At 38.6% G+C, this 22,222-nt stretch overlaps 1 protein-coding gene across 2 annotated transcripts in view; it reads left to right on the top strand.

Annotated features, from left to right (window-relative positions):
- The window catches only part of KIFAP3 (kinesin associated protein 3), a 71,158-nt gene that overhangs the window by 32,388 nt on the left and 16,548 nt on the right, over positions 1-22,222 (top strand). For both annotated transcript variants that reach the window (XM_055815471.1, XM_055815472.1), the window contains exons 12-19: positions 717-825; positions 2,099-2,211; positions 3,113-3,278; positions 3,487-3,612; positions 4,019-4,117; positions 5,565-5,650; positions 14,400-14,589; positions 18,918-19,017. In XM_055815471.1, the coding sequence (XP_055671446.1) occupies positions 717-825; positions 2,099-2,211; positions 3,113-3,278; positions 3,487-3,612; positions 4,019-4,117; positions 5,565-5,650; positions 14,400-14,589; positions 18,918-19,017 (989 nt within the window). The remainder of the gene's footprint in view (positions 1-716; positions 826-2,098; positions 2,212-3,112; positions 3,279-3,486; positions 3,613-4,018; positions 4,118-5,564; positions 5,651-14,399; positions 14,590-18,917; positions 19,018-22,222) is intronic.

Raw genomic sequence — 22,222 nt, 5'->3', positions numbered from 1 at the left:
AGGTGTATAAAATGATGTCAGTCCATAGACTGTCTGCATAAGGAATCATCTGGCAACTCACTGACACTTACTGAACAGTTGGAACAGGATTATAGGCAATTGTCTACTTATGTTAACCCAGGTGGTTCTGTCCAATTACCAAAGAATCGGGCTACTATTGAAAAATCTTGGTATATGGCAGTGTTCAGATCTAGCAGGGGAAGCTGCAAAGATAAAGCACATTGCTGCAGATACAGCTAGTTTACCTATGAATGGAGTAATTGCGAAGCAAAATAGTAGCAGAATTATTCTGCAATTAAGTATCTGTTTAGAGTCTAATTTTATTAAATGACCAGGTATTAATCTGACTTTCTGTGGAACTAAGTTGTGGAGTTTTTTTCCTATGTTGAGTCTACCAAAGCTTTTGCAGCAAATTTATCTATTTGTAACTTTAAAAAAACCCAATAAAAATAAAAAATACAGTGGTAGCAATAAAATGTGACTAACCCAAGTTAATTTAAGGTGATGAGTTACTGCCATTTTTGGCACTTTATAAGCATTGTTATCCCCAAATAATGGAACTGTATATCTTGTGCCCTTGACCTTTATAACTTTACTGTGGAAATGCTGAATATTAATTAAAAAAACCAACAAACTACTGTAGTTGACATCATAACATTGCTTTTCTAACGCTTTGGAAAGATTGATGACTTAAGTGTGCTTGTGTTTCTCGGCAGTTAATGAAGATGCTTTTTGAATGTCCTGATGAGCGAGTTGACCTGGAACTTATTTCTTTCTGTATTAACCTTGCTGCTAACAAAAGAAACGTACAACTTATCTGTGAAGGTAAGTGTACTGAGATTTTACTGTTTTCTTGGAGATGACAACGCTTTATACACACTTATTATCAATGCGTATGTATTTTTAAAAAATAAAATGCACCGTGTTTGGGTAACGAATACAAACAAATGGCCGTATCCTCACCAAAACTTGTCTTGGTGGCAGGAGTGACATTGAGTAGCCTCACATGCCCACATCTTTCACATGTGCTTGTAGTTCTGTAAAGTGCACTGATGACATTATTGTGGGAAACTATGGCTGTACAGAGAGATCAAGGTTTTGTTCTATCTGATGCCTAAAATCCATCTTCAGCTTATCAGTGTTTAACCTCTCAGTACCAAATTAGAAACACAGTGGTGGTGTTTAGTTGCATCTTTCCAATTTTTTTTTTAAATGAGCATGTTGGGTTCTACTGTTTTGTTACGTGGCATAGATGGGTTCTTTACTTCATTCAGTAGCTCTCTAGGTTGCTTTTAAAGTTTCATGATTTTCATACTAAGTTTTAAGCAGAACGTGATTATTCAGTAGCTCTAATTTTCACTTGTGCTAAAAATTTTCATTGTGAACTGTTGCGGTATATTACTGGACTTTAAAAAGGACAACTGCAATCAATGGATTCTGTGACCAGCAATTCCACTTGAAAATTCTGCATAGCTCTGTAGAAGGGAGAGCAGGGAGATCCAGTTTTATATTAAATGTACAAATGAAATTCAAGCTAGTAGCACTTACTAGGTTGGCAAGGTGACCTTTTAGAAATGTAACAGTGGGACTTGCCTTTTACCATCAAGTACTTCAGATCTGTGTATGTCTGTTATGTGTATTCCCATGTAATGATCTATATGGCTGGTAAATAATGTTTTAAAACCATAACAATATATTTATTCCATGGACTGGGGAGAGAAATCTCAGAGTTAATACCAGCGGCTGTGCTGCATCTCTGCTAACTGCACTTGATGATAGGATAGTGGTTTGGATCTAGAACTTTTTTTTTGTCTAAGAATAAACAACTAAGTACACCTTTAGCATTTAGTTATTTATTTGACTTTTTAAGTGTCCCACTGGTACATATGGACAAAGTGGTTTTTTTAGATAAGCCGTGGAATTTATACAGAGCAGGTCTTTTCTTTTCAACTTAAACTTGGAAGAAGAAATAGTTCCTGTCTATATTCCTCACTTTTCCTTTTAAACCTTTAAAGTTAAAGCTGTCTTTCTGTGTGTGCCTGTTCTCTTCCGAGTTTTGTTTATTTGGAGGATTTCCTAAGTGTTTGTTTCTTTTCAGGAAACGGTTTGAAAATGCTAATGAAGCGGGCTTTGAAATTTAAGGACCCATTGTTAATGAAGATGATCAGGAATATTTCACAACATGATGGGCCAACTAAAAGCCTGTTTATTGTAAGTACTATCTATTATCTAATGTGACCTCTGATTCTTCCTACTGGAGAAGACTGGCTTTGGAGAGCTGCTGTGTTTTGTCTTTACAAGGTGTCCAGTTTAGGTTTTCTTGGCTGTCATGGTTTGATTTATGTTTGGTTGTATAAGGCTATCTTGGCTGGTAGATCAGGGTTTGGATCCCTCAGTACAGGGAAAACAGATCTTAAGCTGCATCCAGTAAGTCCCTGTTCTAAAATAAACACACAAAAAAAAACCCCAGCTGCTGGGGTGAACATCATAACAATTAACAGTTATCCTAAATGTCTGCTTTTAGAGCTAGAGGGCAAAATAAAGTGGGGCTTTTTTTCCACTGTGCCAAATGTTTTATATAAGTGGATATTTAAAAATTTTGAATACTCAATATTCAGTTAGCTGCCTTTTCCAAAGAAGGGGGAGCAATACAATGTCCTAATTGTGGAAATTTTAAACATGCTGTTAAAATGAGGATTGAATATCAAAATTGTCTTAAAGCAGTATGGAATTAGTAAGTAGAATCCATGATTTCCCTGTTCATGTTGCTAGAAAATCTTATAGTTATTTCTTAAAATTTTTAGGAAGAGGACTCCATTACTCTTACTAACACAGTATGGTGTTCTCTATCTTCTTTCCCTTATTTTCTAACAGCTTTCTCAAACTGTATGTTCAGTAGCTACTTTTGGAACATCTGAACAAATGATCCACACCTCTTGAAAGTGAAAGGAAGGAGAGGAAGAATGCTGAAATGTTTTCTTGGGTTGTTCTTCAACTGAAATTGAAACTGTTATTAGATCTCCTTCTGAGAACTAGTTTTGATCTGAGAGTTGTGAGTTCTTCAGAATCGCAGATTATTCACCTGTAATGTGTGTTGCTGTATTTTCTTTAGGATTACGTTGGTGATTTAGCAGCTCAAATATCAAATGATGAAGAGGAAGAATTTGTGATTGAATGCCTGGGAACACTTGCAAATTTGACCTTACCAGATCTGGACTGGGAACTTGTGCTGAAAGAGTACAAACTGGTTCCATACCTCAAAGATAAACTTAAACCAGGTCTGTCCAAAGTTTGGTTAGTCTTTCAAAGTAGAGTCTCTTGAAAAACAATTAAGAGTGCTCTTTTAGAGGAGAGTCTGTTTACCTTTGTAATTTGTGATTGTTTGGGGAAACAGAACACTGAAGAACAGAATCATATCTATGGATAAATACAGAACGAGATTAGGAATTTCTAAGAGGTAATACTTTCTGCCTTCTGACTTATCAGGTTCTGCAGAAGACGACCTTGTTTTGGAAGTGGTGATAATGATTGGAACAGTTTCTATGGATGACTCATGCGCAGCTCTGCTGGCTAAATCTGGAATCATCCCTGCACTCATTGAGCTTCTAAATGGTATACTGCCATGTTTGGCTCTAGGTCTTATTTTTCAGAGGAATTTAGTTGACATCTGTGCTATAAGTGAATGCAGCATTCATTTTCTCTTGCAAGCCAGGGGTAGATGTTTTGTATATGAAAGGAGGAGCAATTACTCGGTTATTGATAGAGAGATACTGACTAGTGGTCTTAATAGATTCAATTTTTCCCACATATCAACAGCTCTTGCTGCACTCTGTAGTCTTTCTACTTGACTGGAGCAGGGAAGAAAACACTAGTTTTGTGTTATCAGGTGAAATCTCATGCGTAACACTGAACCGTCTAGCTGACATGTAAAAGCTGCACTTGCTCTAAGCATCAAGAGCTTCTAGTTGTGAGATCTGAAATTGTGGTGTGTGGTTTCTTCTTTTTTTTTTCCTTGCAGCTCAGCAGGAGGATGATGAGTTTGTCTGCCAGATCATCTATGTATTTTATCAGATGGTCTTCCATCAAGCCACCAGAGATGTCATTATCAAGGAAACCCGTATCTTTTGAAAGAGTAAATATCTAGAATTGCAGCACTTAATTTGCCATCACTTATGTTTGGCCTATATTTCTCTTGCGTAAACCTTCTGATCTCAGAGGTTTCTTTGTAAATGGTTTATTTCACCTGAAGAAAAAAATCCAAGCAGCCTAGGCTTGTAGATGGACTGCAAGATTAGTAGTTAAGGTTAAGAGTTAGGTTTGCTTTGAAACAGGGAGGGGCATAGGAGGGGGATCACTGGACCAGATGACCCATTAGTTCCTATCCAGTCTGATATACTGCATGAATTTGTTTTGCAAATCATAGTCCATAAGTAAAACTTACATAGAGCATAGCCATTGCGCTGCACCTTTATATATGTATTGCGTAGTCTGAAGTTATATGCATTAAAATACTTTAATAGCGTTTTTCTTCTTTCAGTCTGGACAACATAAATAATGCCTGCTCTGTATTTTTTGCACACACAAATTTGCAAATTTGTTCTTTGAATTTTGTTTCGCATAAGTATCCCATCTTCTTCCCACTGTGGACACTTCGATTTCTGTTCCTGCCTTTCCTCTTTCTCCTTTTTCTGCCTGTCTGTTGATGCCTGAATCTGTTCTTTGCTTTCCCCATGTCATGGATTTGTTAAATTCGAATATTTTTAAGGGTACTTGTAACTCCTATTCAGTCTTTACTACTTATTTTTTCAGTCACTGCTGATGTCGAGGTCATTCAGGTGATACAAAAACTACGGATAGTGTCACTAGCTGTCTTTATAGGCCTTAACTGAATGTTAAATTTTATTGAAACATAAAGAATAGGTTGAATGGAGCCCTTGTAGAGATAGCAGATTAATGATTGCTTTGCTAATAATACAAAGATTACTTCTTAATGTCCTCTTTCATTTAACCTCTGTGGAATATCTGAGAAGCCATTTGGGATGTTGTTCTCTGCCTCCCATTGAGACTCCTAGGTGGCTAGCTTTGAAAACCAAAAATAATTTGCATGTCATTTTATATATGTAATGATAAAGCACCAACATGTGAATAATGCTTTTCTGACTCAAAATGAACAATAGTAGTATTAATGCTATCATTTTCGGAATAGATTATCCTCAATATTTTTGAGGCAGATGCATTGGAAACTTTTTTTTTAACAGTCTCAAAAGATTAAACCATTTCACAAAATATGTGCCTTTTGGGCTAACACGTTGGGTGCATGGATTTCCTGTAACAGATCAGAATGTTTTTCTCTTTGTAAGGGACATGTAATATTTCAGCAATTTTGAAAAATATTTGAAGGAAGGCTGCTGAACTTAGTATGTGATGAAAAATTCCTGACTATGGTTCGTAATGAAATTTGTAGTTGGAAGAACACAGGGATGTGAGGAAAAAAAAAAAAAAATAAAAAAAAAAAAAACCAAAAAAAACCCCAACAGTTTTTGTCCTTAACAGTTTCTTTCCAGAGGCTCCAGCATATCTTATAGACCTGATGCATGATAAAAATGCAGAGATTCGCAAAGTTTGTGATAACACTCTGGATATTATAGCGGTAGGTCTGATGTTTTTTGTTTGTTCATCTGTCCTTAAAGAACATCTTTACATGAGATGATTCTAAAATAACTAAGTAAGCAATAACTTGGAAATCAAGAATATTGTTCGTGTGCAACTTCCTAATCACATAGGTAAAAGGTAAGTTTTCATGGGACAATGACAATCATTAATCTAGGCTATGTAGCAAACTTCCAGAAAATGCATATATGCTTGGCAAATTCATACCCGTTAGTTTTACGCTACAGACACTTTTAAAGAGTGCTTTTATACTTAAATAAATTAATCATATTACATAAGTATGTCAAGCTTTCATTATTTCTTAGTTCTCCAAACAAATGGCTCTTGTTACCCAGCAGCTTTTTATTCAGCTTTTGTACATTGCCTGATGCCAATATTTGTTTCAAAACGAAAATGTGGGCAGTGATCCTGAAGCTGGTTGTTTTCTGCTGGGGGAACATTCAGTGTAGCACTGAACTTTTTAATATTGTCTTCAGCTCTTGGATAGGTTTCCTTTTAGCTACATGGCTTAGTTTGTCCAACTATACATTGATCACAATAAACTTCTTGGGACAGTTGTTTTGTATTAAACTACTAACTTGGAAAAAAGAAAGAATACTAAATTATGAAGTGCTGTTGTGTTATCGGTTCTTATAACATGTATAATCTGCTTCTGGGGATCCTTGACTGCAGCAGCATTAGTATTTTCTAGCATGTTCTTCATTGAAGTAAAGACATTGTGAAACTAATTCCACCTAAAAGTTGCTTCTGGCCTTCTGTTGACAAAAAGAAATGTCACCATTTTGTAGTGTCTTGGGAATGTACAGACTGTGCGTCCTTTTGGATGTAGAGTAGCTATAATGAAATCCAGTCTTACAGCCAAAGAGAACTTAAAGGCACTGCTCTAGACTCATAGTTGACTCCCTTAATGCTTTTTGTATCATCTGCTTAGTTTCTTCTGTAGTTGAATTAAGCATATTGCAGCTTGCACTCTGAAAGATTTGATACAGTTGACCTAATCTATGCTGCACAATACTATAGTCTGTTTTGGCTTTTTCTGTTATACTCATTAGTAATGTCTTCTAACTTGAAATTCATCTAAGAAAAAGTAAAATGACGTAACACTTTCTGTGTTGGAATTAATTTTATCTGGCTCTGGTTTTGCTTCATGAAGGTATGGAATGACAATTACGCTCCACTAGTTAGTGGCAGAGTTGGTGTTGACGTCCATTAAGGGCAAGATTTCAACCAAGATGAGTTTGTACTTACTATTTATGATGGACGTCATGTTCAGCTTACCAAGATCAGCTATTTCCAGGGACATCTCCAGTGAAAACAGTAGATTCTTGTCTTCTGGGTGAGGCCAGGCAATCCAAGTGTTCTTTTACCTTGGGGCCAGTACAGTTTCCAAGTGTCTCGAGTGTTGATTTCTTCATATGGGGGAGCTTTGCAGCATGATACGCAATAGCATCTAGGTACTGAAAAATTTTGTTAGTGATATTATTAAGCAACATATATTTTAAGAATCAAGAAGAATAAACACATTAAGTCATACCTTTATATTCAATATTAACATCTGAAGTAAAACGCATTTGGCTTTTTTTTTTTTCCCTCCTAAGAAGAGGTATTCTTTATGCTAGCTGTGAGTAAATGAGGAGTGCTATGATAATGGATGAGAAGGGCTTCTTGATGTCTTGCAAAAAGCACCGAGCAGGACTTCTATGACCTTGAGGAAGAATGAAGGGAGAAAATGATGTGGTACTGTTCTTACTGGTGGTGGGGGAGAAGATATCAAGCACATACTGAGAGTAGTTTGTGTGGTGGTAAATTACTTTTTTCTTTGGTTGTGGAGCAGCGCCATACTTAGAATGGTGTTCACTGGTAAATTAGGAGAGTTCCCTTTCTGAGAAAACCCATTATCTTGCTGCTGAATTATAAATTGCATAAACCATGACCAACACCATGACCCTGTGGGGGAGCACTATATGCCCTCTTTTCTGGAAGGCTAATCACTAACTGATTCCTTTCTTGGCAATGTTGTGAGCTGGTTATGCTTTGTCTCCCAGTACCAAAAAATCACAGGCAAAAAAGGCAACAAATTCTGGACGGTGGTGGCAGAAAATATGGAACAGTAAGTTATTAGGACCTCAGATCTCGGTAGGTGTTTTGCCATTCAGCTCAGAGGATATGGTAAAGCAGCCTGCAAACACCGAGGTGTTTGGTCGTGTGGCAATTCTACCCAACTGGTGCCTTCTGAGGTGTCTGAACAGACATAGTGTCTAAGGTTGAAACTTCTTATCTGTGCTAAATCCACACAAAGAAAAACTTAAGTTTTCAGTCTTATTGTTCCGTACATGCTGACAGGATTAGTTCCTCTGATGATGGAAATCAGAAACTAAATGTTGGAGAATAGAGATTTGAAAGTAATTTCTTCTCAGGGAAACAAATGCTTCTTTCACTCATCAATAAGCTCTATATAGTGTGATTGAAATAACACTGAAGAAAATCAGATGCCTTATAAGCCTTAGGGGAGATATGCTTTCTGTAGTAAAGTAATTGTCACAGAAATTATGGAAATGTTACACTAGTGATGATTTGTTTAATATAGCTTGGCTGTACTCTGCCATTGATGAACTGAAACAGATGTGCTGCTTTAGCATAGTATGTACTGGGGAGTCTCAGCTTTGCACTGCTAGAAGCAACATATCCCTTTTGTCAAAAAGAAAGTCTGCGTTGATAATTCAGGAATGCTTCAGTCTCCTGTCATGTGCAGAGTCTTGACACCAAGCAGCTCATTTAGTGTACATGTACACCTAAAGCGGGACAGGTCCCGCCTGGAATCAGCAGCTGGTGTAGGAATCTCAAGCAAATAAAGTTCCCTTTTCTTCTGCCTCAGAAGCCTGGACACCTGCCACTCAAAACTTGTGGAAAGAAATGTCAGCTTGATCAAAATGGCTTTACTCCGTTCACCACAGACAATATTATCAAGAGCTGATGGGGTTTTAATTTCTTGGGTTTCTCATTCTTTTTCTGCTCCTAGGTCAGTCTTATTGCAGTTAAATGATCTTCCTTATTTATTCAAAGGATATATAATTAACCATAACCAGATCCTTGGGCTGTGTAGTCTGAGTCTTCCCCCTCCCCCATTTCCCCCCATTTTCCTATTCAATATTTTTACAGTTCTGAATGCAGAAGTAAAACATCATCTAGATAGCTACGGCATTGTCCACTTGTTTTAGGAAGGGCCTCATGCCTAAGGTGTTTTTTCAGCTCTCCTTCTTTGCCCCAAGTATTTGTAATGAATGCCAAATATTTGCCTTGTGTGGAAGGCTGTGGTAATGAACGGGCTTGCATCTTTGCATGTTAGCTAAGTGCCGTGACACACATCCTCAGTGTTGGGAATGCTGGAATTTCACGTAAGAAGCAGGAATGTGCTGTGAACCCTCAGTGCTCTGGGGTTTGGGGCCAGCTGTGCAAGATGTTGGCCAGCTCTGTTAGAATCAAGGAAGAGCAGACCATAGGGATTTGGTGTGGGCTTTATTTGAATAGGCAGTGTACTCTGAAAATAGATAACCTTTGACTCCAGCTTGGTGTCCTCTTTCTGTGAAGGAGTGCTGTAGTCACTCCAGGAAATAAGGTTCTCCCTTCACTTGTCAAGACTTCCCCTTTCTGTGGTGTCTCTTGTTCCCCTGTTATCCTCTTAACAATCATGAATACAGCGAGGTGGGCAGAGAAGAAATGTGGGGCTGCAGGCTCAACTGCTGACATATGTTTTCACTGATCAACTTCTGCATTGTTAAATTAGCAATCAGTCAGCTTTGGTGCTGGTAGCTTAGAGCATGTGCCCAGCAGGAAAGGCTTCGCCAGGACTAGAAGAGTAACCTTGCTGCAGGCAGCATTAGATAGAGCAGGCATGTCCTGATTGTTTTTTGTCTTCACATAAACCCATCTTGGACAGATTTCCTTCTAGCATTGGTGCTTGCTCTTTGCAGTTGTAAGACTAGGAAGGTGAGCCAAACCACTGATCCGTGTTACTTTGATAACAGCTTGCCAGTTCTCCAAAGGGAGGGGGGGAAGTTTCTTTCTTCAGCTACGGACAATATAGGAATTCTGTGGATGGTATGCATTTTAGCACCGGAATTTAGGGGGCGTGAGTGTTTACTCTTTGCTCTGCCTTGTCATTAGTTCCATATCACAGGTTCCTGTTGGCTTCCCATCAGAATATATTTAGTGATGAACCTGATTGTGAAGAAGTGGCTGTGGGTTGCACAGGTGTAAGTGGTAGAGGGGATTTTTTTTTTTGTCTGTGAATGAGCCCTTGGGTGGTACTTACTCTAAGGTCTAAGGTAGGTGTCGTAGACACCTGCAAAAGGTGATCCATAACATCTGTTTCTCCTCTTGGTTTATAGAGGCACATAGTTCAAATGACAAGCCTAACTTTTGGATAGCTAGACAAGATAAATCTTTTCTTTCTTAAAAAATGGTTAATTTAACCTTTCCTATAAACTGTATGTTTTAGGGATGGTTAAATAACGAAGAATGTAACATATTACCAAGTACAGCCTTGAACATAATGAGCATTCTACTTACTGTATAGCAGTTCTAGTTTAGTATGAGGAATCACATCAAATGAACCCTATTACAGACCCAATTAAAGGGCAACCACATTAAAGTGAAAAGGAAAATCTGTTTTTCATCAGCTGTGAGAGAACACAAAGCAGATCTGTGTAGCTCTATGTTATCCTATAGTGTGTTAATCAGATACAAGGTGTGACGGAAGCCAGTGACAAAGGGGACCCCTGATAGGGAACAGACATGCTCTGATAATAGGCCAGTTAACGCTTCATAATATTTCAATGGTTCAGTAGTAAACAAAGTTGGAAGTAGAACTTCAAAAAGGATGGCACATTCCTTGCAGAGTCGAACCATACATCTTCTATGACACTTTTGGATTTATGGAAACCGAATGTTAAAAACAGTGATGTCAGGGAGCTCCGGAGAGAATAAAGTCAACCTTCAGGATTCCTCCTTTTATGTTTCTGAACATGCAGTATTGGGGGGGGGGGGGGGGGGCAGGCAGGGGGTTGGAGAATAGGCACATTCTGTCCACCTTCTTGTTCTCCCACCTACCACTTTTCTAGTAGCCTGACATGTAAAAGGACTGGAGGGCACAAAACTATATTTGCATCTCCATGATGTTTAGTTTTCTGGTTTCATTTTTGCAGGAATTCCTTAGTAAGGAAGGTGTTTTTCATTGCGTTCAAAAAATAAAATAACCCAACCAAAACTAACAGACCCACACAAAATAATAAAAGTTTTTAATAGCTCAAAATATAATTGCTGGAAGACATGCTGTGTTTTAGGGAATTGTTTTGCTCTAAACTTCTTTAATTTGGTTTCTTTGTGCCTTTTGGCTCTAGTCCTACATTTACAGCTCTTCTTCCATTCTGGTGTTATTCCATTAATCACTTACCCAGTGGTGTTTCTGCACATTTCTGTGGAAAATCTAGAGAGATATTTCTGATCTAGGAGTACTTAAATGAACTTTTTTGTGCTGAGGTTATATAAATTATTCTAGATTAGTGCAAATCATCCTTTTCTAGGATTGCTGCCAGAATGAAACTCTTGACAAAACTGATCATCTATTTAACTCTGGTGCAGTCACTTCTTTGTCCTTGTTGGTCATTCACAGTGAAATGCAAGGTACAAATATAACAAAATAGCCAAACCTCCTGAAGAGGTAACTTGTGGTTATTTTTTCTTTAAGGAACGTGCAGTTATGTTCAGTCTTAGCAGCTGTTAATTTGCCATTCTGTTGCTAATCCTGTTTTCCAAAATTGAATGATCGAGGTGAAATACCTGGGGGTATTAAGCCTCTTAATGGGATGGGAAAAGTAGAATACACAGGAATATTCTGCCCTGTTGTCATTCTCTGAAGAAAAAGTCCATTGGGCTCAGAGAATGTTAACTGATTATTTGTTTTTGTAGAAGGATAGAAAAAGTTCATGTCTACTTGTGACAGACATTCAGCATGTTCAGACAGTGGTGTGGAATGAAACAGCCATGTCGGGCAAGTGGGGTTCGTTTAGGGTTGTAACTTTGGGAAGATTGTTTTCAATCTGTGTTTATGGTAAACGTGAATTAGGTAATTTAGCTGCTGGCCTTTCTGCTTTTGAGAACTTTTAAAGATAAACAAGGTAATGTGAAAGGGATTCAGCTTTCCCACAGATTAGTTTAGTTTGCTCTGTGTTAAAACTGTTTATTTTCCCCCACTTCTTTGCAATCGTGATTTCTGGAGTAGTTTTCTTGAGACTGTAGTACAATTTTTGGCAGTTACAAGGTGTTTCTGTAAATCTTGTAAGTTGGTCGCAACTGCTGGAGGCTGACATAATAGATAGCCCACCGTTTAGCGCTGGCAGATGCAGTAAAGAAGATGTTTCCAAGATGCTGGTCAAATGTCATCATTGAAAGTCATGCCTTTTTTTTATTAGTCATTTTGTAAATCTTAGTGATGAGCTTGCTTTTTCCAGGGAAGCTCTTGTTTTGCACTGTTATTTCTAGCCTTTCCTTTTAATTGAGTGGAAGCGAGGGAAAAGATCAAGAGGCTAAGAAATAGCATGAGATGTTCTTTTCCCAAACATTTCCAAACAGTGTGTGGCATAGGTATGTGTTCGTTGGTTTGGGGTGTCTTGTTTTTTCTTCCTCCCTCCCTAAGGTTGCTGCATTACTATGTGGCTGACAAAAACCTGGAATTTTGCTTGAGGCCACTAGGCACTGAGAATATCTATAGGTCCCACAGATGATACCTGCTCTGTGTATGGAAGTTATGCAGGAGACCAGGTTTTGAGCAGGATTGCTTGTGTGCCAGGATGGTATGGTGGTGAATTAGAAAGGTCTAGTTGAACAGAGGTGGAATTGGAGAAATGTAGAATAATGACACAGACTGATCAGAACCCCGGACTTGCAGGTACTTGCATGAGTGTCACATCAAAAGGGAGTTTACATTCTGTTTTAAGCTAAGAGAAACAAACTTGCCATTTCTCCAAGTAAAACAAAGTTTAAAACCCCACTGCCACAGGATAAGGGTTTGTGGTTGCACAATACGAGATGATTCCCCCATGAAGTCTTGGATGCTCTAGATGTTCATTAGCCATGTCAGAGAAGCCTCTGCCAGAATGACAGGGCCAGCTGGTTTTTGTGTTACCGACCAGTCAGAAGGGTGGAAAATGCACAGGGCAGAGAGTGTGTTACCTGTGTCAGGTTAATAGCAGTGAAGACAAGGCAGGTTGAATATTAAAGTCAGTTTAAATGCTGCAGTTCCGTCTGTAGGGGTTTCTGAAGCTTAACCTGAACTACTCAGCCCACTTACTCTGTCTTCACTGATCTTTCTTGACCTCTGATTATGGGCAGATCTACTCTTGCACGTCTTGCTGGAGCAGTTTGAGAAATTACCACTTCTGCAGCCAAGGCATTGTCACTAATTGTGTGAACACTCTTCATCCCCTTCAGGGCCAAGTTAAACAGATTTTTAAAACCTTAAACTACTCCAGCTAGATCTCCAAGGGAAGTCTGTCCAGATCATGTGTTAACCAATGTGAGAGTTGAAGTTCAATTTTTCTCACCTTTGCGGTTAGCTTAGAAGACAACAAAGTGGGACCTGTTCTGCGAGGGTATTTCTTCCCAGAAGTAGAAACACTTTGGTTATGAATGTTACTCTTGTTCATAATCCTCTGATTAAAAAAGTACTAACCGTGGTGCATTATTTGTGAATCTTCCCAAATTGATAACATCTGGAGATTTCTGATGTTGAGGAGTTTGCTGTAGTTAGCTGTGCCCTATCTTTCCAGTAATATTGAGAAACTGACTATTATCCGCAGGTCTGTGCTCCCTCAGTGGTAATCAACAGCCCACGTAGGCTGCTGTGTTTAGAAGAGCCTTCTAAATAGCTGATTGCAGCGATCGTAGGCTGTTGCTTCCTTTTGATGCTCCTTTATATTGAATATCAGATCACTTGAGTGCAATTAGGCTGTAATCCAACTGAAATTTCATGCCTACATTTTATTTCCGTAGTGGCTGGAACCTATATCCTGTTTTCCTCAGCTTTCTGGAGAAGTTCCTCTGAGATTTTTAGTTTTGTATCTTGGATTCCCATATCCTCTTTATTACAAATGTTGTGTACCATTTTTGTGGGTACTTGATATTAAACATAAAAAGCCATTATAAAATTTGACAAGTTGAAAATTAAATCCTGTCTTATTGGAACTCGTGAAACAAAATCAAGACTTTTTGTTTTATCACAACCTTCTTTTGTTGTATTTTCTAGTAACTAGTTGTCCTATTGAATGCTCATCTAATGAGGGTGTAGAAGGTACTTGGTCAGTGTTAGTAATTAATTACTGAAATCACCCTGAAAATTGGCAGTAATTGGCTCTTCTTGATAAACCAAATGAGGAGACTATGATGACGGAACTTCCCTGCTCAAAGCAGGAGTTTTTTCTGGATGACATAAAGTTACAAACCATGAGAGAACGATTGTACTGCTGCATGTACAAAACCAGAATAATGCCTAGTGCTTGCAAAATAATTCCCTGGTTTGCTCCAAGTACTCTGCAAACTGAATAGAGGATTTAAGTCACTGAGCCCTGAAACTTGCCTATTTTGCTGACATGCAGATCGTCTGCCATTTCCTGTTCAACCAAGCAGCTTTGTCTATACCTCATTCTAAAATTCTGTGGGGTGATTTTTAACAGGAATATGATGAGGAATGGGCTAAAAAAATCCAGAGCGAGAAGTTTCGATGGCACAACTCTCAGTGGCTGGAGATGGTAGAGAGTCGGCAGATGGATGACAGTGAGCAGTATCTGTATGGCGATGATCGTATTGAGCCCTACATCCATGAAGGGGATATTCTGGAAAGACCTGACCTCTTCTACAACGCAGGTAAGGCAGCATGTATTAGTGTTCAGGACTGGGATTGTTACCTCTGTGTTTGGAACGGGAGCTTGACCTGGGGCTGTAGGGAGAATCCCCTGACTCGGAGCAGTGGGACAGCTACCCTTTTGTGTCACTGGGAGCAGCACTGACATGTGCCAGCCAGGATGGGCTTGTCCTTGTCAGGATATTAATGATGGGTTGAGTACTGTTTGGTCAGTGATCTTAAAAAGTGTTGCACGTCTTCAGAAAGATGAGTAGACCTATCAGAGAGCTAATGGACCGTGACAACAGATTTGAATAAAGATGGCCCAGCCTTGTTCTTCACACTTATTTCTTGTGTCAAAGCTTCTTTGCTTTGCAAACACAAGCCCTTTCTCATCCCTGTTAAATTCACAGGTATGTGATTTGATGTTGAATTTTGTTCTGTCTCATGTGTTAGTTCTGTAATGAATTTTTATTGCAGATCTTGATGAAGGACTTTAGTTGAGCCACATCAAACTTGTAGGTTTCTTAGCAAAGGCAATCATTCCATGGTTTTAATCTAATCTGTTTGTATGGGTTTTGCTATCATCTGTCTAGGGAGGTGTGTGAATCTCCTTTGTAAATAATTTTTTTTTCAGTTCCTCATATGACAGAGCTTGATTACTTGACAATTTGAAGTTAGCTTAAAAACAAAAACAAAAAAAACCACCCCAGAATTATTCTTAATAGTAATGTTCTTGTTTGAGATTAGTGCTAAGAAATTTTCTAAATAAAAAAGGCTTCTCATCATTTTGCTTAGTCCTATTAGTAGTGCATAATGGCACAGTTCTGGGGGATCTCGGGTGGCATCTGCTGTCTGTCTCCTTTCATAAAGATTTTGTAGTTCCTAAGAAAATAGAAGTTACCATACTGGATTAAGACACTGATGTATCTAGTCCAGTATTCCCAGCTGTTTCAGAGGAAGGTTAAAAATCTCTGCAGGAGACAATCATGAAATAATTTGCCCACCGGATAAATGTCTTCATAACTTTTCATAACTAGGAGTTGGCTTATGCTCTCAAACTTGTGGTTTTATATGCTTTTCAAACTCCTGGATGACTGTGTGTGCATGGATATATTTTTTCTAATTGCTGGGTTTGAGTATGTGTTTTTTATTTTCCACAGAAGTGTCCAGTCCTTTGCTATGAAGCATGAGTCACAAAACTCTGCGACTCTGGATGCATTTGCAGGAATAGTAATAAGAAAAACAAACCCACTGAAACCCATAAGCTTTACTTGTAGTTGCAGTGAGAAAATAGTTGTGCGAGATCTCGGTAGCATTTCAGAAATTATTCTCAAAGGATATAAGAACTTAGGCATTCTTTTTCTTCTACTTTTAATTGCATATGTCAGCCATAGCAACTTGCTTTTTTAGTGGTATGTTTTTTCACTTTTGATTCCTGTAGCTTTATCTTGCTCTTCTAGACCTACAAGGTTAGCAGTATGAGCCATGTGTGGTATGGTACCAGGGTCCTTTATTACATCAAGTCTCCTTTAGGCTACCTAAATTAAAGATGTGCCAGCGTGCCTGTTGTAGTCTCCCCATTACAGGCCTTAATTATAAACCTTTGCTTATTTCATAGGGCCACTTTTTTTTTTCCCCAATTGTGTGAGCTAGAGATGGAGTGGCACCAGTAATGCTGAATTTCCTGGCTTTTAATCATTTATGTTACAGGCTTAATGTTATTTGAACAAAGATTTTTGTGTTGGAATTGATATTTGACCAGGAAGGAGAGGCAGATTTCCAATGATATGTTCTGCAGATGTTTGAAAAGTGCTTTTGTTTTCAAAGGCATAAGAGTAGGTGATTATATTCAAAATACAGGTTCACTTCTCGGGTTCCTTCTGACAAGTGCCAGTAAGGTGTGCTGGATTTATACTTTTGAGATGTGGCCAGAGGGGACATAATATTCCTTTGAAAAGGCTATGGATTATTGTACCAATCGGAGTAGGCGTTTAGGTTTCTGAAAGACAAAGAATTACTTAGTCAAAGAAATAACAAAAATACAAGTCTTTGTGCAGTCGAAATTATCCTATATTTCAATTTGATCATTTTAGAACTGACCTGTACTGATGGCAGCTGCTCAGTACAAGTGCCTCCTCAGCAGTAATAGTTCTTAAGTTCACCGATGGCAAGATGAATTCGTTATTGCAATGATACACCAGCATCTCTCTTGCATATTAATTTAAACCTACATGAGAAACTGGGTAGAATCTCTGAAGTTACCTTTGTGAGCTCGATGTCTCTCTTGTTCTGGAAGTACATAACCCTAATTTATGTTGAAATGTACATAACAACAGATGTCCTTCAACTGTGTAATGATATTATATGCAGCTGATGCTATCCATGTGCATTATTCATTTTCCCATAATTCATGTGAGCCATAACTCTGAGTGTTATGGCTTGAATGTTAACACTCTTGATTGAAGACACTTTAAGTAGTGGTAGCTCTAGCCTCAGAGTTAAAAGGTAGTGCTTCCTTTATTAGTGTAAAGATAGATGTTGGGTTTAAGTCCCTCTGCTTTCAAATAAGTTTTAACCAAACCTGACTGTTTAAAATACAGGCCCCTAAATTGATTGATCTGAAGTGCTGCAGGTATGAAAGTGCTAATGTTTTCCCTCACTACTTTTCTGTGAAAAATACGGAATAGGTGGTGAGATAAGAAAACCAGGCACAAGTGTTGTTAATAGCCATTTCAACTTGCCTTCCTCTTCTTTGGTCGTTTTACATCCGTATGGTATCACAGGGCCCTCGTGTCTCGCTGAACATGCTGAAAGACAGTAATACAGATCTGCACCAGATTACTCGCTTGTCAAGGAGTACTTTTTCACATACTGTATACACATGTATACAATTAGAATGTAGGCATGTACAGCTATCATATGCTGCTAAAATGTAGTCTGATCATGGCTAGCATTTTTCATTTACAGTCTTGCGTTGTATTCAGTCACTTTTCTGTGAGGTTCTACCTTCTAAATGAATCTGTGGCACCTCATCAAATGTCTGTTAGAAATGTAGATGTGTCAATTCTGTTCCTTTTATCATTTGTCACTATATTATCTTCAAAAAACGTCAGGTAAATTCATAAAGCACAGGGAGATTTGTTTGAATGCCTGAGTAGTCATCTCTAAGCCCTTGTGTCTGTAAGTAACTTTCCACTGCTTCCTGCACAGGCAGCTTTAGTAGTTTTGAAACCACAGAGGTTAAGCTATGTGGCCTGTGACTCCCTGGATCTTATCTCTATTTCTTTAAAGTGGGATGGCATTTGTAACTTCCTGGTCATTGGGAATCTCTCTCTCCTTTCTGCTAAACTGTTAAAGTATCAGTCTGAATGTACCTGTTGCTGCCCTGTTTTTATTGGGATGCTTTCTGCGCTACAAGCCTGGGATCATTTTCATACAGTAATGGAGACAAACCAATGTAGGGTCTGTTTTAATGAAATAACTCATTTTATCTGACTAGACCTAATACTAATTACCAAGTAAGAACTGTGCCCTTTTAGTATTCACAAGAAATGTGTTTTGTGAATGGGAACAGGAAAGAGTTAAGCTGTGCTCTCATTCAGCTGGGGTCGGTTCAGTGATTTCACTTCAAAGACACTCTGGACTTACACTGATGTAACAGAGGGAAATGTTAGCCCCCAGTTTTCTTCTCTTCCTTGCAAAGCAAGTGGAGACTGTGAAGCCTTTAAGGAATACTACTGGCTTTACAGATGTCTCCATATGCTAATGTTTTAATACAAAGGAAGCAAAAGAAAACTGTAGCCCATGTTCTTCAGAGAATATCATGTGGAAAGACCACCTTTCAGGAAATAGCTAGAAGACATGAAAATATGGGGGAGATGAAAGAAGTAGGTTTGAAGTTGCTTTCCTGTTTTTCTCAACCAGTTTTAAGAGATACAGTGGTGAAGGGTGGAGTCTGGTCAATTTAGACCTTTGCTGCTTTTCTACTTCTGTGCTGCCGGCCCAGATTGATGTTTGGCCCCTCTCATTACCTTTCCTCTGGGCTCGCTTTCACGATGGGGCAGACAAGATGAGTCTTGATAAAACCTTTACAGGTCTGAGGAATAAGGGGTAAGATAATATTTCCTAGCTATGGCTTTTTTCAGGGTATTAGGCTGAGCTACTTGGTGTCCCAGTAAGGTTTTTTCCTTGTAATAAAGTTGCTGGTTTTCATTATTACTGTTGCTTGACATTTCTCCCAGAAATACTGCAAGTTGCTAATGAAATCCTTAGGCAAACCAGGACAGGTTGCATTGCCTGCTTACCCTGAAGTCATGTTCCTTCATAACAGTCACTGTATCTGTCATAGATGGCCTAATAGCCCCTGATGGAGCAGTGAGTCCGGATTTCTTCAGCGATTACCATCTTCAGAATGGAGACCTCGTTGGGCAGCATCCCTTCTCTAGCAGGTAGGTTGCTCTTTGTGAGGAATGCATATTATCCAGCGATAGCTATTCAGGTTTCTTTATAGGGCTATGTTTGTGGAGTTCAAGAATTGTCACCCTCATAGCAGCGGGAATGGTTTACGTCGAAGAAGTAGGTCTAGTCTGTCTGCTGAATTACATGTTTCTTTTAATATATTAACATATCTGTTATAATACATTATAGCTTTCCAAAAGCTGGAGGATAGAAAAGTAAAACTAGAACACACAACTAACTACATGTTATGACTCGAATGCTATTTAGATTTTGTTGGGAAATACCTAAGAGAAGAGAGGCTTGAGATGCTGATTACCTGGAAGCCTTTTGTCTCCAGTGGTTTAAAATTGTTAAAAATCAGCTGCCAAAACTATTTCTGTGTGCTTGGGGGTTTTTGTTTGGTGTGTTTTTTCCCCTTAACCTTAGTCTTGCGAAGGTATTCTCAGTTAGATTACTGAGGGCACTTTGAAATTTGCTAGACAAGCAAAATATGTCAGCTTGACTTTTGGGAGATGTTTCTCTGAATTCACCCTCTGGTCAGTGACCGCTCCTTCTCTGAAAGTCAGCAAGCTCTTCCAGTTTGAATTTCTGAGCAGACTTCTCCCATGAGTCAGAATAGAAAGACGCTTTTCAAAGAACGAAATCTTTGTAGATCCTGTAGCATTTAGGAAATGCCTTTTAGAAAGCATGAATTATGTACGCTCATTAGAGGAAATACTTCAAACACTTTACAGTCAAGGTACAGAATTCACTTTAACAGGATGCTAGCTGGACATGCCCAGCCCTGTGGTTGAAGTTGCTTCTTTCCAAAGGAAGGATGTTGTTTTCACCACTGACTTTAGTCACCATTTGTAAAGTATGAGTAATTCACAGCATGTATGGCTGAAGTAAAAAAAGATTTTTTTCTCCCTTACTTTGACTTCATGTAGTTGTTAAAGGGCAGTAGATGGTTACACTTGTCTGTTTAATCTACCTGTGATGCACCATAAAGCTGAACATTCAGCAGGAGTGGAATGTTGGTAACATTTTTAAGAACAAATTCAAATGCTTAGATCAGGGGGAGAAAAAAAAAAAGTAGGACTTATGGGATGGATTCCCTTGAAAAAAGGAAGTGTTTATACTCCATAAGGATCAAGTTCAGACTAGCGTATTAACCCTTTGCATGGAGCCTGTGTTTGGGAAGGGAATACTGGTGCTGATTGTTTCCAAATGCACAATTTTCATTTCAGAGCGTGCAGGTGATAGTAAGACTCCAAGAGTAGCACACAGCTCAGACTTCCCTCAGTTTCTCTATGTGACTTGACCATTTGCAACTTTGAAATAGACGCACAGCCCAGGAGATGGCAGATTTCTGTATTAACCAGAATAGTGTGTGGGTATATGGTTGCAACAGTCCTTGGGAGGTGGGGTGAAGGGTATAGGGTGAAGCTTGCAGACTTCTTTGTTTCCAATAAATGTAGATATTGTTTCAGTCAGGATGCTCTTATTTTGCCAGGAAGCTTTTGGCTGGGGGGAAAAAAAAATAGTCTTGAGTGTCTTTGGGTTAAAGGTAAAGTAGATCACTCGACCTCAAATTTCAGTCCTGTATCAGAGGGCTACATTGGTAAACTGCTTTTTAATCTGATTGTATTCTAACTAAAATGAGTAGCAAAATACATCTGGTGTATACCTAGTTAAAATAAGTATTTGTAGAATTTTCTTGTAATGTCTCAAGGCTTTTTGGAGGTTCACCTCAAGAAAGAAAACAGAAAAACTGCAGTTTGGCTAATGACAAACTTGGTAATTACCTGTTGACGATAGCTTCTGTAAATATTCCAATTTCTCATTAGAATTCTGTTTTCTAGGAAGACTTTTTTCGATATGATTGCTCCACGGATTTATCTGCAGTCCAGACACACAGTCTAATTGGAAACAGTGTGGACTGCTGCAAATGTTCTGTCCTATTTGTAACAGAACAGGACTGAATTGTTTGATAGAATAGATACTGGCAGTCGAATGGCGAATCCTCATTTTCAGATGGGTGTCATTATCGTTTTGAACTTCTTGGCGCCAGCAGCCAGGATTTCCTGATGCTTAGAGCTAATGTAAAATGCATTAGTGCTCCAAGGCATGAGCTGTAGAATTGCCAGTCCCATGAGTTTGGAGAAGTCAGACCCTCCCTTTTCCCAAATTTGAATTGGTGTTGGAAGGTAAAACCATACGTGCTAGAGAGCCTAATTAAAAATAATAGCAGCAAGTCAGGGCACTTTTTATGTGTTATATAGTGTACATTTCATCCATACCAAAACATAATTCTAGGGTATTTTTATGCTTACAGTTTAAAGCTAACAAGAACCTTATGTCAAGGATTTATTTTTAACCAGATCCAGCTTTTAATAAATCAAGATTTTTGTTATAAAAATGGTTCATTTTTCTATTATTAATATTTGAATATGTTTTCAGAAACTGTTTTTAAGGAAAGCTGAGTTACGATTTGCTTAGACAACTAGCAAGTCAGTCCATTGGAACATTTTTTTGTCAGGTCAAAGAGAGATGACCTAACAATGAGTAGATGCATATTTTTGTGGGGTTTATTTATGCTTTTTTTTATTTGTTATACATTTATTTGTTGTGCTTGTGTTGTCTGGCCATGGCCTCTTGTATTAGGCTTTTTTATTCTGTAATGGAAACAGTTGTTTGCTAAGTAACAGGGTAAATTCTGAAGGAGTCTCTTCTGTCATTTAAGACCACCCTGTGAAATTTGAGGTAGGTGACAACCATGAGCTGACTTCTTGCTACTCAGCTTTGAATAATTTAATCCTTTCTTCACCTTTCTGCTTTCCTATGAGATGAAGACGTAGGATGTATTACCTCTTTAATTTCTCTGAGGTTATTTCCTATCCTTGCAACTTGCTCGGGCTGGATCAGGACTTCCCCTTGCCTCCAGGAAAGCCTGACAAGTCAGCCAGAAAGACTTATATTTTTAGTGCCTGCCTGTCACTGAGAAGCTGATCTAGTGTTGGTGCCCCCAGTGCGTTACCAGGGCCTAAGTGTGTTCTGGTCACCAACTTCATTTTTTGGAGTCAAAGAAATGGATCTGTGAGAGGTTTTCAAGGACTGCAGCTGAACTCAAAAGTTGCCTTGAAGATTTTCACTCTAAACAAATATTAGATAATACCTGTGCAAGGGAGCTCAGCCTACACCAGCTGGCATATA

The sequence above is a fragment of the Falco peregrinus genome, chromosome 10 (genome assembly GCF_023634155.1).
Source record: "Falco peregrinus isolate bFalPer1 chromosome 10, bFalPer1.pri, whole genome shotgun sequence".
Classification (NCBI taxonomy): domain Eukaryota; kingdom Metazoa; phylum Chordata; class Aves; order Falconiformes; family Falconidae; genus Falco; species Falco peregrinus.
This window is presented reverse-complemented; position numbering and strand designations above follow the sequence as displayed.